This window comes from Erpetoichthys calabaricus, chromosome 18, assembly GCF_900747795.2.
Source record: "Erpetoichthys calabaricus chromosome 18, fErpCal1.3, whole genome shotgun sequence".
NCBI lineage: Eukaryota > Metazoa > Chordata > Cladistia > Polypteriformes > Polypteridae > Erpetoichthys > Erpetoichthys calabaricus.
Genome location: NC_041411.2, coordinates 83,657,378 through 83,675,939, shown reverse-complemented (window position 1 = coordinate 83,675,939; position 18,562 = coordinate 83,657,378). Strand labels below are relative to the sequence as shown.

Here is an 18,562-nt window from a genome sequence, read left to right as displayed (position 1 = left end):
TCCTGCAGGCCATCTGCTGTCGTGCTCTGATGTGTGTCTTCTTGTCTCATGGTGTAGTCGTTCTTCTCCCTTGTGCTCACTTTTTTATCTTGTTCTCTGTCCTTTTGATGCTTGCACCTTCATTTTTGTATTTATTATAATTTGCTTTGCAAGTGACCTTGGCCGAAGGTGTCTGATCAATAAATAAATGATCATTTCCATCCCTCTGAGATTTCTGAGCCAGTTAAGACTGTTTTCCTCCATGTAGTGAACAATGGGAGTGAGCAGATCGAGCGCCAGAGTAAAGCGGGTCAAAACAAGTGATGTCGATCTTAGTTAGAAACAGAAAGATTTCAAAACCAAAAAGCCTTCAATGAACAAACCGAACGTCAAGTCTTTCATGTGATGCCAAACTTGAACAACTGGGAAGTCTAAGGGCTGGCCTCTGTATACACCTTGACCCCTGATGTCACCCCTAACAAACACATGTCAACTGTCAACACTAAAGTCCCAAAATCGTGGTGTCCATAGCAAAAACAAAATGGCACTGTGGGATAATGTTAAAAATAACTAACCAAAGAAGAGAGGCATTGAAACAAAAAATAAATGACAGGACTCCCGGGTGGGTATCAGATGTCACTCAGACAACATATAAATGATATTTAGAGCTCCTGGGACCATTCAGAGTCAAATGTCGAGCGTTTGTGCTTATGGCACACTCCACATGTTTTAATTTTAGAAAACCTCAGCAGACTCATCAGAGTGCTAGCAGTTTACCACCATGTCACTGAATCTAAATTGTGTCCCCCAAATCAAACAAACAAGAAGCAGCGACCTCCTGAGGACAGCACTCAATCCTCACCGCCTCTAAACCGTTCATCCCAGAAACTGAACCTGCACAACCTCAGAGTTCAGGGAGAAAACCCACATACACCCGGGCAGAGCAGGAGGAGTGAGGCAGCTGTGTCGACCGTATGACCTAAAGACATCACCAACTCCAAAAACTGCATGAGGACATTAATTATACTGATAAACATAATCCTAAGGCAAAGAAAGACCTTGGGACGTGGGAAGAAAACCAGCATACCTAGAGCAGAAACCCACAGGAGTACAGGGAGGTGGCAAGGAACAGACGGGGGTACAAACAAAGCAGTACCAATGATAGTGGGTACAATAAAAATAAATAGACAGATAAATAGGAGAGGCACTATGTACAAGATTGATAAATAGGAACAGCATGGCAGAAAAGAGTGACAGACACACAGGAACAACAGTGGAAAAATCACCCTATCCAGTATATAGTAAGTGGATAAGAAACGTAATATGTCAAAGATGAATAGGACAGCCACTGTATAAAACACAGACAGATGGGAAATGCACCATACAGTATGACAGGTGGCAATAGGAAAGGCACTACATAAAAGATAGGCAGATACCTATGGAAGGCACTATATAAAAGAAAGATGGATCAATGAAAAAGGGGTAGGCACTGTTTAAAAGATGGATAAAAAGGCACTATATACTATATGGATAAGAAAGACATTATATAAAAGATTGATGGCCAGATAGTATACAAAATAAACTGATAAGATATGACAAACAATAGATAGCAAAGAGACAGTATAAGGCAGAAAATGTAGTTTGGAAGGTACAACTTAAAAGGCAGGTACAGCTATGGATAGGAGAGGCACTGCATGAAAGACACTATATAATATAAAGAGAGAAAAATCATACACAAAAGTGCAAGATACAATACATGTACGAAAATGCTGATAGATAGAAAAGGCATAATAGAGCAGACACAATGGGAGGAAGGGTACTAAATACAAGAGAGATGCAGCTTATTGAATGTAAACCCCATGTGCAGCCCCTTGCAGGATTCGGCACCACTTGACAGAATATTAAAACACAAAGCTGTGTCTCCTGACCATCCTGTCCACCTCAGGGTAACATCAGACCTTCTCCAAGCCTCTTCGCAGTCTCAGGCATCAGATTGGCTAGTCAGCTACAGGTCTCTATGAAACACAAAATGCAGCCGAGTTTTCTAAGTTGACTCCACAGTCTTGTACACGTGTGTCAGGTAATGAGGGTCCAGATGTGTCTTTTGTGTTGAAGTCATAATCTGTGAAAAAAATGTAAGACAGGCGTAGCCAGCTTAGACATGGCGTACTAGGAATGGAGGAAGCTGTGAACACATGTGGAGGGCTCCTCAGTTGATCTATTGGATGAGCATTGCCCTCGTCATCCAGAGGCCTACCTAGCCAGCCCCTGTAGGTCCACGCCAGATGTGTTGCTCTCCCACAGATGCTGGCAGTGGACGTTGGAGTGACGCACCAAACTGCAGTAAAGTTGTTAATCTTCCCTTGACAAATAAATCCCTAGTGAGCCAAAAAGACACGAATGGAGAGAGAAGTGGAATCTTTCATGTTGACGTGACGTGAGCAGCAGCAGCAGGACATTAAGATGGCTGGGTCACAGTCACCTTGTCCATCTGAAATTGGCTTTGAACTTTTTGGTTTTTTTTTGTCAGTTGGTGTGTATATTTTGGGGATCCTCATTATCTGAATGAAACAATCATAAGGGTCCCAATCCCTCCCAGTACGCACTGCTCCCTCGACTTGGCCTCTTGTCAGTCTCATTCCTGACTCTTCAAACTCAAGTCCTCCTCGGTGTGATGCAAACGCAGACAGACCCAGTGAAAACGTGCAGCTCCATACAGACAGAGCCAAGGCCTGACTTTAAACCCAGTGTTCTGGAACAAAACAAATAATAATCCAGAGGAGATGCCCTCAAGTCTTGCTTAGTGTCAGTTGGGACAATTTCACCTGAGCTGTGTTACCCAAAATCAGTTAACTGTCTCCATTGATGCCAACCAGTGCACACTGACCCTTACTATTTGGTGGCACTTCCACACTTGATGCATTTTCATTTAAAAACACAGACATTTGTCTCCATTTTCACGGTTCATTAACACTACCCTGGTATCTTTAACCTCCCAAAATGGTGGTTCTTGAAATACGCACTCCACAGTTGTGTAATTTTGAAAATGCTATTTTGCCTTTGCAGTATGGATGAGTGAAAAGAGTTTTAAAAACACAGGTTCTAATTGCACTCTGATTGGCCCATGCTTATTATGTAGCCCTTCCCTGATTGGACCTTGATCATTAAAATAGTCTCATCCCCCGATTGGTCACCATTCACAGAAGAAGACGCATTCCAACATGGTGGATACAGAGGAGCTGCTTTTCCTGGTGCTTGTTGTGTTTCTTACCAGTGTGCATCTTGATTGTGTTCTGTACTGTCTGACTGTTGTGTACACACATAAAAGGAGAATATTTTATTTGTTGCTACAGTTTTGTGATAAAATATGACCAGCAACGTTACCATTCTTTTAAGGATTTTTCCACGGATGCCCAGTGTCGGTGAATGTCTACATCCTATGCGTTTTCAGGTCCAGTGTGGACAGATACTTTCATAAATTACATGAAACCGCTACAGTGGACGGAGACTGTTTTCATTTAAGTTTATTACATTTAAATAAAAAAGGAGTGTAGACGTAGCCTGAGAAGGTTCCAGGTCAGATAAGAAAGCATCGTCTTCCATGTGTGTTTTATAGAGCATCAGCAGTATTGTTTGGTGACCATATCGTCACCTCTTCATCATATAAATAACCCCTGAGGACCATTACTACCTATGGCCCACAACACAATGTCTTCTAAGTCCACTTTGCCCAATGCTAGGGACCATTCGCTAGCAGTGGTGTTTGCCCAGCTCATAATCTCTCCCATCTGCACACAGTGACCATGGGGTTCTCTTACCAAGGCCTTCAGTTTGGCCGAGTGGCCCCCTCTGGTTTTTCCAGATTTCTTCCACTTATGAATTATGGAGGCCACCTCAGTACTGCAGCCTCCCTCCACTTGTGTCAAATGGATATTTGTTTTTTTTTTTCTTTTAATAGTTTTGAAAATAAATCCTTAAATCCTATTTTCACTTTGATATTCTGGGGGTACTGAGAGTGGTTTGATCTTAAAAAAAAATGAATGTAAACATTTTAGCTTCAAATAACGACACAATATCAATCTGTACAAGTTTTAAACACTCCATAAAAGCTGTTTCTATAGGCACAAGTCTCCTTGGATCCCATTCTTAACTATGTGACACTCTCAAATGTTATTAAAAAAGCAGGGATTTTATGAACAATAATAATGCACATTTATTGTCAAGGTTATTTTTGGATAAAAATTGTTAACAAAGCCCGTAACGCACCTGAATGTGTTTTTTGCTGATTTCTGTTAAATGTGCCCTTTTATTTTGTGTTTAGTATCCTGCTATGCTTGACATTTACCTTCCCAATTGCTCTTAATACGTATCTGCTACTCACATGAGTTCTCCTCCTCATCGATCCTCTTCCTCCTATGGGGTCTGTTAATCTCCCCTTTCTCCGGCTCGTTCGCAGTCAGACTGACTCGGTGACTGTGATTGGGGTTTGTGTGACAGTTTGACGACGGTCTTCCATGTTACTCTTTAAGGGTCTTATGTGTGTTTATCTGCTTTGACACTGTTACCTTTTATTAACACACTTTTTTCATGTTTCTCATAATTTTGGCCGGTTTATTACTTTGTTTCACTTATCTTGTTCCTCATTGTTTATCACTTGCACCACATACACTAAGGGTCAGTCCGCGCTGATACAGACATTCGTGTGTTCATGTTGTCTTTTTTCCGTCTAAGTTTATCAGCCACAATGAAACAGCAAAAATGCGTAAATCTTTTTTTTACTGGGCATGTCGGCCAAGAGTGCAGTTTCGTTACGGAGCTAACTTGAAGCAAATCGAAATGGCAAATGAATGAAGAAGAAACTAATCAGAGTCATTTGTGAGACCAGCCCACGCAGTACAACAGCTTTTAAAGGTTACGAACGAGTATGAGGTTGCCAAAGCCTTAGAAAGTATAAATTGGACCTCCTGCCAAACTAAATACAGCAAAGCCTTCAAGTGTTTCACTGCTCAGTACCCGTCAGCTTATACAAAGACGTTAGGAAAGGGCAGAGTGTTCCAAAATGTAATGATGATGAATCCAAAGTGAAGTCAGTGACAATTACACGTCAGTGTTTTTGAAAACCTCCATTTTTTCCCTCCACACTACTTCACGAGAGCCACCATTTTCACAGTTCCACGCTTTAGGAGAGCATCTTGAAGATGATGAACTGTCAGTGGTGTTTTAGTGTGGACAGAAGGTGTGTTTTCAGATGTATTCATGTTAAGTGTCGACTGGCTCTAAAGCCACATTTTAACTTGCAAGTCTAAGTCTTCTAATCAGAATTGGTGAACAAACCCATTCTGAAGTTTGTGCTGTTTATATGGCCTATGTGTTTACATATGCATTTCGCTTTTCCTCCCGTTTTCAAATGTTTGATGTTACATAACATGCGTGGTTACTTAGTGACGCAAGTGAGGCATAAACATGGATCTCCAGATGTGCTGATGCTCTTGAAGTTTCTACTTTTTAAAAGCAATACAGTTTGGGGTAGGCTGGATGAGCTAACAAAAACAGCCAACTATATCAGACTACAAATGGCAATCAGAGTATTAAGTGCCATCTTTGTTTTTCATTTCTGTTCTGATGTCAGGTGCTGAACTGCCTGATAATAAAAATCAGAACTCTAAGGTCTGCTGTGGGTGGCAGAGTGTTTAGCACTGCTTTCTCATGGATCTGGCATCTCTTTGGTTTCCATGTGAACGTTTCTTGTTCTCCCAAGCATCTGCATGGCGTTCCAGTGTTGCTCCTTAAGATATGCAGGTTAGGTTATCTGGTGACTCTATACTGGCAGTGGACTGGCACCATGTTCAGTGCCAATTCCAAATTTGTGCCTAACTTTGACAGTGTACACCCCAGCCCCATGACCCTGAATTGGACTAAGTGGCTTTGATAATGTTACATAGTAAGGCCTGCTGCTGGTTCCATGCTGAAACTGTTAAGTTTAAAATATATTAAAAAAGAACAAGCTTTGGATTGTCCTCATTCTTGTTTTCCTTTTGGGTTCTGTTGATGTTGTGTTGAGAACAACTTGACAAACCTCCTTACCTCAGCAAGTCCTCAGCTCCTTTTGGAGAGTTAAGCCCTCTAGGTGAGTTATGTCTGGTGGACATCCTCATTCAGGTGGTTCTTTTCGATTAGGAGGAGCAGTGGATCAGCCCAGGGACCCTTCTTATGTTTCAAGCTTCTCGCCCTTAACCCAATAATCCCATAGAAGAGCCTCACTTTGTTTTGTATTTTCATTTTTCCAGTCACCACCCACAATCAGTAAGCAAGGGTAAGGATAGTGGACAATAAATCAAGAGCTTCATCACCACCACCGCAAGTTAAAATGGCCATCCACACCAAAGTGTGGTCAGTCTCATGACTACCTCTGTTTTCACTCGTTATAAACCCCAAGAACTGACGTCCTCCACAAGAGGCAACTGACCCCCACTTAACCTGCTGAAGAGGCTCATGAGCCCAGACTTAAAGCAGCGGATTCTTTTCCAAGCTGCCTCATTTTTACCTGTCCAGTGTCCACTGGGCATCATGCTTAGACAAGGCCAAGAGGTCCACATCATCTGCATACAGTTGCAACACAACCCTCTGGTCCCCAAATGTGGTGGACCCTAAGTCCCTGGATGAACTTTGATGCCCTATCCTTGGAAATTATGAACAGGAGAGGAGACCTGATGATGCACACCCTTACCACCATCCTGTGCCAAGTTTAAAATGGTCTGATTTGACATCAAGAATAACGACTTAACTCTTGCTTCACCGATACAGAAGGGTACACTGCATTGGCTTCATTACCCAAAGCACGTGTTCCACAATATGCAGGGTGTCCAGTCATAAGCTCTCTTCCAGTCCATAAATTGTAAGAACAAGGCTGGCAGACTCCAGTGACTCTTCTGACACCTACAAAAGGACAAAGTGTTAGTCCACTCTTCTACAGCTAGGATAAATTCCATATTGCTTCTTCTCAATCACACGTTCAACTAATGGCCTAAATCGTCACTCCAACAACCCAGTATTGGCTTACTTTGAGAAGGAGTGCAGACCCTCCAGTCCCCCAACCGTATTCAGCATCAACCCCTTTAGCTGTGAAACTGTGGAGCTTCTAAACCATCACAGTGACCTCTACAACAGACATGGACACACACCCACCACATTCTTTTCCAGGATCTCCTCAGAGCAGTGTGTGCCTGCCAGGTTCAGGAGTGACCTGGGGGCCGCATGCTCTGTTCTGTATATACCAAAGGCGATGATCACACCTGGCAGCTCCACATGTCCCACTCATGTCTGTGGGTCACCCAGCCAATAGATGGCTAATATCACCAGCTAGCTTGGCTCCAGTAGTGAGTTCCATTATTACCATTCAAGAACAATCCAAGTTTTATTCGTTTTTGGTTTAACCATCATTGACAATTTCTGTTATTTTTTTTATTTTGCCCCATCAAGTGTAAAAATATGAGGAGTGCAAAGTTCTCAACAACCCAACTCCAAAACACGCAGAGGCCCAAAATTCTGTCCATCAAAATGAGCCAATCGCCATACAGTGGATCTGCTCCTTCCTGTGTAAACTGACTGTGGTTTCAGCGCAGTGCTTCATGGGATTGGAGGCTGGGAGAGCAGATAGCTTATAAGTTGGACAAGAGGGGGGACCCCATGTTTTGTTATCCAGAACAACCCCAACACCTCTGTTTAGTTTTGTGTTATTCCTTTCCAGCTTGTCTTGGATTAAAGGTTAACCCCAATTTACCTGCCGGATTGCCGCACTGTGTTTGATGGGGAGTATAAAGAATTTTGTAATTGTAAATCAGTGTTTTGGCACATTTTAATTGTGTTTGTTGTAATTACCAAGTTTCTGCATTTGCAGTTTTCCTACATTTTTATTTGTTTTGACCCTTTTCTTCATCCGGTATAATTCCCTTTCACATGTGTTCGTTTTATGTTTATTTTAACATGTGTACTGTCTTCTTGCATTCACAACACACATTTATATGTTTATCTGGGCTCTTTTTAAGAGACTGTATACCTGTAGATGGATTATCCATCATGACAACAAGCATGTGGTCTGTCACTCTGGGTTAACTAGAGCACCATTGCTCTTTGTCATTTAAGTCACCGCGCCTGAGCTCCGTCTTCAACGAGGTGTGGATTGGTTTAGAAATGTCACAGTCAGTGAACCGTCTGATTGTCCCTAGCCATATTTAAGCCATTTTCACTCCTGGTTATCTCCAGCCACATAAATATTATTGTTTCTGCCACTGCAAGACTAGCACAGTAGTAACTCAGTTCTAAAAGGCAAATGCTATAAACAAAGTGATTCCCAGAAACATGCTGGACGATTGTCATATTATGACTGTGACAGGCTAAAAATAAACAGGTACAAGTTGTATGTACTCTTCAGTTGTAGTGGCGACACTGCGCAGAGAAGGTGGATGCTGACATGGTGAGTCGGGCTCAGCATGGCTGACTAGACAGCTCTCTCCATTTTGCTCATGCCGCAAAGCTCTAGCCTTTAGGCCAGTGAATGTGAGTTTGCAGCTCAACACTAGCAATTCAACACAGCGCAAATGTTTGTGGCGAGTCCACAGCAGTTCAGTTGGTGACAAGGCTGAGATCTGCGCTGTGAACGGGTGGAGTGTAGTGGTGACACTGCACAGAGAAGGTCTGGGCTGACAAAGAGGGAGATCAGCTGATATCACCAGGGTTGTGCACCGCTCACTGAGGTCAGAGACAGGATCTGAGTGTCTGCATTGTGAGCTAAATGGAGGGCTTCATCCATCAAAGTGCTCGCTTCTCAGCTAGAGACTACAGGTTCAGAACTGACCACCGACAGTCAGCCACAGTGCAGATCTTCAAGCTGTGAGGCTTTGTGTTGCGAGTTCACAGAAATTCACACTTACATGTTTTATTATTTGGTTAGATTCCAGAATAGTGGAGGGTTGCATTTACTAGCACAAGTGAACTGAAACAGGTTCTGCATCCCCTTCTGTACCCAATAAGCGCCCAGTGTATGTTATGATTCCCTTTTTCAAATCCAGTTAACTCTAAAGTGTCTCCATCCATCCCAAAGCTGCCTTGTGAAAACCGATGGTCCCACTTCCTGCCTCGTGCAGCTCTGCTTTCAGGATTTGCATGAAATGAATGGAGATGTGGACATCCAACCACTCTTGAAATAAAGGAGACGACTCGGGTCCCCGCACTCTAAAGCTTTGTTTTACACAAGTCTCAAGCTGGGCTTGGATTGTTATTTCCTATGCTGTATTTCTGCAGGTGGCACACACATGTGAAAACACTTCTTTCACGGGGCCTTGGGGTGTCTGAACACAACAGACACTACAAATTTGAACTTTTAAATGTTCAGGGCTTGGTATGCAAAGCTTTCCGGCTTCCCTTAGTGGTGTCCCGCTGCCGGAAGGAACAGGCAGCACAAAGACACAGCCTTATAAAGCACTTGTACTTCACCATGGACATCTTCATCAGAAGTACTGTATCTACTGGACTGGCGCCCCAAAGTGGTGTCTGTATTCCATCTCGCCAGTTTCAACATTCCTTGTTTTCTGTTTGAGGAAATGCAACAGTTGTATTGACAGCTGAAAGATTCTGTTTATACAAATGTATGTCTGTGTATATCTACAAATATATATAATTATGTACTGTAGACACTAGTGAGAAGGAGAGACGGAGAGAATTTTGAGGAGCTGATTATAAGAAAAATTGGGTGCCAATGCAGGCAGTGCCAGTTTTCATTTTTCCACTACCTTCCTTCTTATTTATGTTTCGTCAACAATTCCAATAAAGTTGAATTTGTATAGTTGAGGTTCTGTGGTGTGTACTGTACTGTATAATATATGAATGCTCTGCCACTTGTTAACATTGGAGCTTCAGTTCTTTATTTGCCTGTCAATATGTGTACACATACTCAGAAGAGCCGAGGGACGATCAAACCTCACCTGCTTTTTCATGTTAGTCAGTGCTTTCCCTTTGTTGCTGATTTGGTGATGTTATTCTACAGAGTGGACCCACGCCTCAGACCGTGTCTGCTTGTAAAGGTTCATTTCATCTGATTAAGAACTGGCTTGAAGTCAAATATTAGACTCAAATAGCAAAGCTAAGTCAAAATAATTCAAAATTATTACTAACAATAATATCAGCCCCACTCCCCTGCAACTTCATACAAGGAGGCACATGTGATAAATGAGTAAGTATACTGAATAGAAGACGGTGCACAGTGTTTACATGGTTAGCAACCAAAACATCACACACCCCACAAGAGAGTGCTCTGACTTTTACCTTTGGTCGGCTTATCTGTCTTTAAAAAATGAAATATGCAAAAACAGCAATCAGGTCTCAATTAAATACAAAAGACACCACTCACCAGCTCCCACTGCTCATCTCAGTTTCTTCAGGCTGTTGTTCCTCTTGGGGGAAGATCCACGGCCATTAGTCCAAAATGAACAGAAAATTTCTTATCAGACGATGCATCCAGCAGTTACACTGTGTCTTCTTCCACACTGGCAGTCAGTCATGATGTTTTCCTTACCTCAGACTCCCGATAGTCCAAACTCTTTGTTTGTTTTACCAGGCCTTTGTTTATATGTGTGAAGATATGTATATTCAATGTACAACAAAACAAATGTACAGATGCAGATATTTAAAAGGAGATAAATACAAAGTCATACATAAATCACTTCATACATACACACTTTGCAGGTCTCCTATGAGCTTCCTAGTTGGCTATCATAAGTGATAACTATGGCATCTGTCTAGTTGGCACTTTTTGGGGCTGTCCTTGTACAGACTGGCACGCGGATCGTATTTATGTGTAACGGGTCTGCACCCTTCTAGTTCCTGGTCAGAGTCCTGGTGGACACAGATGTTGTAAACTGGGCAATAACCCTGAATGCCAGTCCTTAAAATGGAGAACAGCAGCCGACTGTCCAACCCAATGGTACGAGTCCAAATATAACTCACAATATGGGGAGTGAGACAAGCAAGAGGCTACAGGTAGCAGATAGGTTCTTAATGTCAAATCCAGCCACATAAGAGGTTAGTTGGTACATTTCACAGGTGCATTTTACATGTGACCTGATTACACGATAAAACACAGGCTATTCTCACCCAAAGGGTCCCCTTGGGGGTCTGCTAGTTCATCTTTTTTGTACATTCTCTACACTAGTGTTTGCCGTAGTAAATTTGAAAGCGGGTTCATCTTCAAATTTGCTGTTGGCTCCGTATTTGTAAGCTTACTTAGTGAGAGCGAAACCAGTCATGGTCTGGGAGTAGATGATGTTATTAACTGGTGAGACGAGTCTTTTCTACAGCTAAGTTACAAAAAAGCAAGAAAGTAGTTATCAATTTTAGAAGAAGCACTTTCTGGCCATAAAACAATCTTGACAGACCAGGCAGTTGAGATTTTTGAAAGGTATAAATATCTGGGGATAATCATAAGATTCAAAAGTGACTTTCAGTTAAAATACAGAACTGCAAAAAGGGACAGCAGCTCCTCCATTGTCAGAGGAAGCCGAGCCTTTTAGTGTCGGTCCGTCCTACCGTTACCTCACTCTTTATAAGTCTTGTATTGAGTCTGTCTGTACTTAAGTTCTGCTGGCCAGGTTTGGAAATCTTAATGTCAGTAACAAACACAATAAATCAAATTGTAAAATGGAGCAGTAAAAGAAGAAGGTCTCAATAGTCAAGTGCTCAGTGTTACAGAAAGCAGACAGGACTCACCCAACACATTCTCACTTCCAGTTGTTGCCATCTGGACAAGGGTTCAAGACCCCAAGGATAAAAAGAAACTTGTTCATGTACTTAATTGTTATTAATAAAATCAATTTAAACAAACATCCACAGGCTTTAATCATTACATGAGCAGATAGCATTTGCATTAATCATTAGTCAAGTCGTAATGCTGGTTTAATTTGTTATGTGCAATATGTGGAATCTCATGTTATATCGTAAGTATTTTGTTAGCTGCAATACTTTATTTATTTGTACAAAGTTTATGTTTGATGGCTGTGCTTTTTATGATGTAAAACTTGCTGCCAAACCAAAATTCTTTCTTGGGACAACAAAACTGAATTGAATGGAATTAGAAGAGGGGCCTTCAATCAGTAACTTGAATTTGTTTGTCATAAACTATAAAGAGTCCCATCAAGCATCACCCCACACAGTCATGTGTTTTGGGTTTGTCCTAAATTAGAATTATTTTGCAGATTGTTTATTTGTCAGATAGTGTTAAACTCACACGTATTCCTAATTCTTTAATAGCCTTGTTCGGAGTAACATGGCATAGGGTGAGATTATATAACAATAAATTCACTGATTTCATACACTACACTGCTTGTGTATCTACTTTTCTTGCTCAATATAAAACTAGAATAAAAAAATCAACTTTTCTTTGTGAGGTGCATGGCTTATTTGTAATTTGACAAGAACATATGAATGTTTTTCTAAGGTAATCCTGCTGGGACTCTGCCTGTGTTTTAATATACGCAAGGAGCCATCTTAGGACGGGCACTTCATGCGTTCACAAAGGCGTTATCTGTTCATTATAATTTACTTCATCTTTTGTAAATGTTGTTTTGGTTGTATTTTTAATTAGATTCTCCTCAACATATTGCATTGTTATATTTAAGCTGAATAAATCATAATTTAAAATAAAAAGTAAATGGAAAGTAAATCCCTAAATAAATCTTAATTTCCTCTACATCAGTGGTTTTCGGGCTGCTGCTACTTGTGGGTTTCAAGTGAGCATCGATGATTGCACTCGATCACTTCCCATGGTGACGGTCGCTCTTAATTCCCTGAGGGGTACGTCTCTAAAGACCCCCACACCCAAACTCAGTTCACCAAGGATAAACCCCTCCCCCTTCCTCGGACAACTGCGCGATTCACAAAAAATAGAATGCTACCATGAATATTAGTTGTTACCATTAGATTAATAGGGAAAATAATTTTAAATAAATACAAGCTTTATTAGTTTTCATTGTTACACAAAAATGTTTCATTCCTTGTTGCCAGCCCATTTCAGATTAGGTTTCAAATCATTTCGATTGCATTTTAATTAACCTTTTGTGAACAGAAATATTAAACCACATGGCGTTCCTTACCTTGATTTTCAGTGCTCAGTGACTTGTGGAAGGGGTCTGAAGTATCGCACCGTCACCTGCCTGAGCAGAGATGGCATCCAGGTGGACGAGGAGAGGTGCCAGAATGTGACAAAGCCAAGCACACAGAAGCAGTGCAGAGGGGGAAGATGTCCCAAATGGAAAAGTGGGCACTGGGAACCGGTAAGGCAGCCTTGTGTCTTTTTTATCAAATGGACTGTCCATTATGTGTAATGAAAAGTTATTTTGTGTGTTTCGTATGTTTGTCAGTGCTGGTGACAGCGAGTCCCTGTGTGGAGTACAGAGGAGTGACGGGCGTGAGGCCTCACTCTTACGTGCTCATGTGACTGGGGTCCACTGTGTGGCAGTTAGGGATCACTGAGGATCTCAGTGTGTGTGTTTGTGAAAATGCGAGTAGACCGACCTAGTAATGAACTTTGTGAGTCTCGTATCCCTCAATAGCACAAGCCCCCTATTTGTTATTTTTATTATGATTTTTGTTTTTTTTACCCTTCTTCCACAGGTTTTTCCTATTTTTTAATTTTTCTTCCAAACCCTAGCAACTAGATGGACACATAGAAACACACACACACAGGCACTTGTCCTTTTATTAAGATAGACAAGTGGGTGAGAAAATGGCTGAATGAATGAATGAACGCCAAAATGTATTAAGTTGCACCCCTGTGGAGATTCCTTGAAAAAGAACACACTGTGGCCATTCAGGGGCCTGCACTTGTGTGAACAAAGCTTCCCGAGCACAGCTTGAGTCCTGTCCACATGCACAATCAATTTGGTCAAAGAGCTGACGGTTAAACCTCTGACTACAAGGTCAGAGAAAAGACGCTAAGAAGTAATTCGGCAGGAACAGACCGTGCTTTATTGTGAAGGGCGGAAAAAGAATCGCCAGGTCTTAATCAGTTCTTGGTTATGGAGGCACACGTTAGTGAAGTTACTAAACCACTCTGTGAGTGAAAAGTCTTAGAGAAACCATCACTGCACTTTGTAGTTAAAGGTCAGCAGGCTTTGAATAATCCATAGTGTCATTACCTCATATTTATTATAAGGCAAATTAGCACTGAGCAGGACTTCCTTTTTTGCCAGTCCTGCACGCAGTGTGGAAGGGGCAGCACAGCAGAAATACTTCATTACTGTACTTGAGTAGGTTTTGAGAATATTTCTACTTTATCTGAGTACACACGTTTTCTGTTTCATTTTACTTCACTAAACTTTCAAATGCAAATGGCTACTATAACTCTGCTATATGTTGATGGACATATTGGTTAGTGTAATATTCAACCCATAAAAAGAAGGGCTGTGCAGATGTTATCAGCTTCGTGCATATGAAGAATCAGAAGTGATTTTCAAACACTCCCTGCTGGTGCTAACACCTAACCATCTAGGCCAGGGGTTCCAAAGTTTTTTAATCCAAGACCCCCAAAATGTTGTTATACTGGTCAGGAGTTTTGATTTTGGTTTTTACTAACTGCAGTCCCACAGCATTATTCTGGATATTCTCAGACCTCATATTCAATGCAAAAGCTTTATTGTAGCAGACTGTTGATGAATTTCATGTTATTGCCCTCGGCTGGGGTACTCAACTGTTTTCCTTGGCATACCACCTCCAGGAATTGAAATGTTTTGTGCCACCATTTTTTTTATCTTAAATTGTAAAATGCTAAACTGTTACTAGGGCACAACCACAGATCGGATTTCTTTAACCCCCAATAATGTGAATTTTAATAAGGGATTATTGATAGTTTTTTGTAGGTGTGTGCGTTTTTAAGTTTTATGTCTATGCCAAATGAAATATTGTTAATGAATTGCTTTTATTGTAAAATCAGTAGTGTGCTTAGATATGGAATAAAAAAGGAATTTCAATCCTTTAAATTTTCAAAAAGTATACAGTTACTGAAATCCAATGAAAATCAGGAGGAAAGTAACTCACAAGTTACATTGTACTTACGGTCAAAAGAAGAGAATACTAACTCAGCAGAGGACCCAAGGCAGAGCCTGCTCCATCGCCACCCAGTTCTGCCTCTGCCTGCATTGGATTTTTAAGGAAGGACGAAGGTTATGAACATTAGCGACTCTAAAAGCTTTCCACTGTTGAGTAATATTGTATTAACATGATTTTATATTTATATATACATTTATGATGTAGATATGAACACACACACACACATAGTTGCAGTATATACACAAAGGTAAGTCAATGAGCATCCACACTTGGGTTGGCGTACAGCTTTCCCAGAGCATATGTGGACACCTGGGGCCTCATGTATAACGCCGTGCGTAGAACTCACACTATAACATGGCGTAAGCACAAAAGCGGGATTGTGCGTACGCACAGAAAAATCCAGATGCAGGAATCTGTGCGCACGCAAAATTTCATGTTCTTCCACTACATAAATCCCGATCGGCGTGAAAAGTAACGCACGTGCACGCGCCTTCTGTCCCGCTCCAACTCCTCCCAGAATTACGCCTCTTTCAATATGCAAATCAATATAAATAGCCTTCTGTGAAAAGACAATGGGAAAAGCACAGGGGAAAATATAAGAATTTCAGCAAATACCAAGTGGAGGCAAAGGAAAAACTTACTATTTGTTGGTTTAAACAGTGGTATAAGCAACAAAAGAAAGTTGATCGAGTGAGAGAGTGTCGGAAAAACTCGAAAGATCAAATTCACAAAGTCGCACAGTGCCCGAAATAAAAAAGAAATCACATATCAAAGTCGCCGTGAAAAGGCAAGTCGTAGCCCACCATCTGAGTGTCATATGAAAGCGTATTAGGGTACAAACAAAAAACATAGGCACACAGTGGGAAAAAAGCACGAAATGTCAACTTTAATCTCGAAATTTCCACTTTAATCACGTAGTTTATTTTGCCATTAAAGTAGAACATCATAAACTTCATCTTAAAATCGTTTATTTTACTAGTTTTTCAAGTAGCATGTTAAATGCTTTGTTCTGTGTTTGATCTTCTATGTGCTCTGTGTGTGAATCACTACGTGCTTCCGTTCTCTCTTTCTCCGACAGGACACAGAATGCATTACATTCGAGATATTACAGCTCTCTGAATAATTAAAATACTGAGATGTATACGTGATATCATTTTCATGATGATAGGAATGAAAGCATGTTATTAAACATGGGAACACGGTGGCGCAGTGATTGTTCATATCTCACGCAAGAGGCTTGCTGCGCCATGTGCGACCTTCGATGAAATAATTTATTACAGAAGTACTGTCTCTTTCAAACGTATTGACCTCCAATTCCTGTCCATACTTTTCTTTCTCCAATCGCCACACAATCAGCTCTGTAATAGACGTTAAGCCATTTGTAAGCTTAGAACGCCGATTCTTCAAAACTTTTAAGGAACATTGAAATATCTTCATAGTACATGTTTAATTATTCTATTCGTCTATCCTTCCAGTGTCGCGTCAGCAAGAATACAGCGCAAGGCAGGAGCTATCCTTGAACTAGCTATACGCTGCGGCATCGTGTCCTCACATGTTTAATTATTAACAATACAGATTATTTAAATGAAGTTAAAGTTTTATCTGTATACTATAAGCAACATATTTTGCTGCATTTCATCTTAAAAATGATATTGTCATCATACGCGCTTTATAAAGTAGCACAGGTTGTGCAATACAGTATTATAACTGTAGTGTAAGTTTACAGTGAGGTGATTGTACTTATAAGTACAAACAGTTCTACAAGGAGCACTTGATGGACTGATTGAGTGCGTTTAGAGTTCTTGGGATGAAACTGTTTCTGAAACGCGAGGTCCGTACAGGAAAGGCTTTGACGCTTTTTGCCGTGGTTGAGGTAGTGTGTAGGCTACTTGAAACTATATACCGATAATTCTCTTTCCGGTCATCTGCTGCTGTGATTCACACTCAGATACAGTGATATAAATACTCTGAGTGGTGCAGTGAGAGTAATATGGAAAAAGATGATCCGCAGTGGCAACCCTTAACGGGAACAGCAAAAAGAAGAACAAGATGCAGTGAGCGTAACAACGCTAAAGCAGTTATGGTATTTGGAATACTATGGCTATTCCCTGGACCATTATATTGCTACAGGTTAATTACGATCAGATGCATTACACTAATAAACAATATGCAGTTAATTTCAGTGTATTTATAAAGCTGCGTCAGGAATGTGGAGCTAAGAAAGAAAGGATGAGCACACAGGAACAGTAGTTTGACCATTCTGTGGACCATTATATTGTTACAGGTTAATTACAATCAGATGCATTAAATTTATGAACGATATGCGGTTAATTTCAGTGTATTTGATAAAGCCGCCGCCGTGGATGTGGATCTAAGAAAGGGTGATCACACAGGAACAGTAGCACTGCTTTGACGCTGGGTGCCGCCAGTCTGCAAAACCGAGCGGAGAAATTTCGTACGCCAAGGTATGAGTTACCGTGGAAATGTGCGTGGCTTTACGCCAAGTTTAGGTTTTATACATCGCGATTTGAGCGTGGAAAGGTTCGTACGCAACATTTCTGTGCGTACATACCGTTTATACATGAGGCCCCTGGTGTGTCTGTGGTCACAGTGTTAAAGTTTCAACCTTCATTAGTTTCCCTTGTTTCCTAATAACATGGCCACTCTCTTCTATATTTGCACCAAAAAGCAGCAATAACATGTTTGCTATGGGCAGAAGGTGTACCGGGGCCAAAACCCATGTTGGTTCATCAGATTCATGGTACAGACTTGGTCAATGTAGACGGTGGTAGTGCATGTGGACAGATGTCCCCCTCTACTGGTCTGACCATTTGTGAACTTCTCAATCCATTTGTCAACACTCTGCTGTGGTTAAACGCTCTCTTTATACCGTGGAGAAATCCTTCTATGGTTTTTGGCCCCTGGTGCATACCTTGTTTATTCTTTATGCCTGGAATCAAACATTGTACACATATTTATTGATAAACTCTTAGGAGTGACGAACTAAAAGTGAGCTTCAAGGTAACAAAGGAATGAGACAAAATGAGAACACGAAGCCCAGTTAGTCTTTCTGTTGAAACCATATGCTGGGGTTTCTGGTCCACTTGCCCCACTTGAAGTAAGTCCACTTCTATTTCTACCTGTAGTCCTTCTCACATCTACATTTTATCCCAGAAATTCTCTATTGAATTCCCAGGTGAACATGATCTGCACCCGTGCACATGTCAATTGGTGACATAGTAGACACCATGTTATTTAACAGATATTCCTTGTCCAAACTTTAAATTATTTAAATAAAGAATTGTCTTACAAATAATCAGAAAAATGAACCACACACCCCGGTGTCACTTCCAGGAGAAGGGGTTGCCCTTGTATGGGTGCAGGGAGGAAATGTGAGCAGTTCACTTGGCAGCCATGAGAATCCTGTGCCGCCCTGGAAGTGCCACATTTATTTGTCGTCTTTTTGGCTCCACGGTTTAGAAGCCCA

At 41.2% G+C, this 18,562-nt stretch overlaps 1 protein-coding gene across 3 annotated transcripts in view; it reads left to right on the top strand.

The window, feature by feature from the left end:
- The window catches only part of adamts9 (ADAM metallopeptidase with thrombospondin type 1 motif, 9), a 512,150-nt gene that overhangs the window by 455,517 nt on the left and 38,071 nt on the right, over positions 1 to 18,562 (top strand). For all 3 annotated transcript variants that reach the window (XM_051921185.1, XM_051921184.1, XM_028824025.2), the window contains one exon: positions 13,134 to 13,301. In XM_051921185.1, coding sequence (XP_051777145.1) covers positions 13,134 to 13,301 — 168 coding nt within the window. The remainder of the gene's footprint in view (positions 1 to 13,133; positions 13,302 to 18,562) is intronic.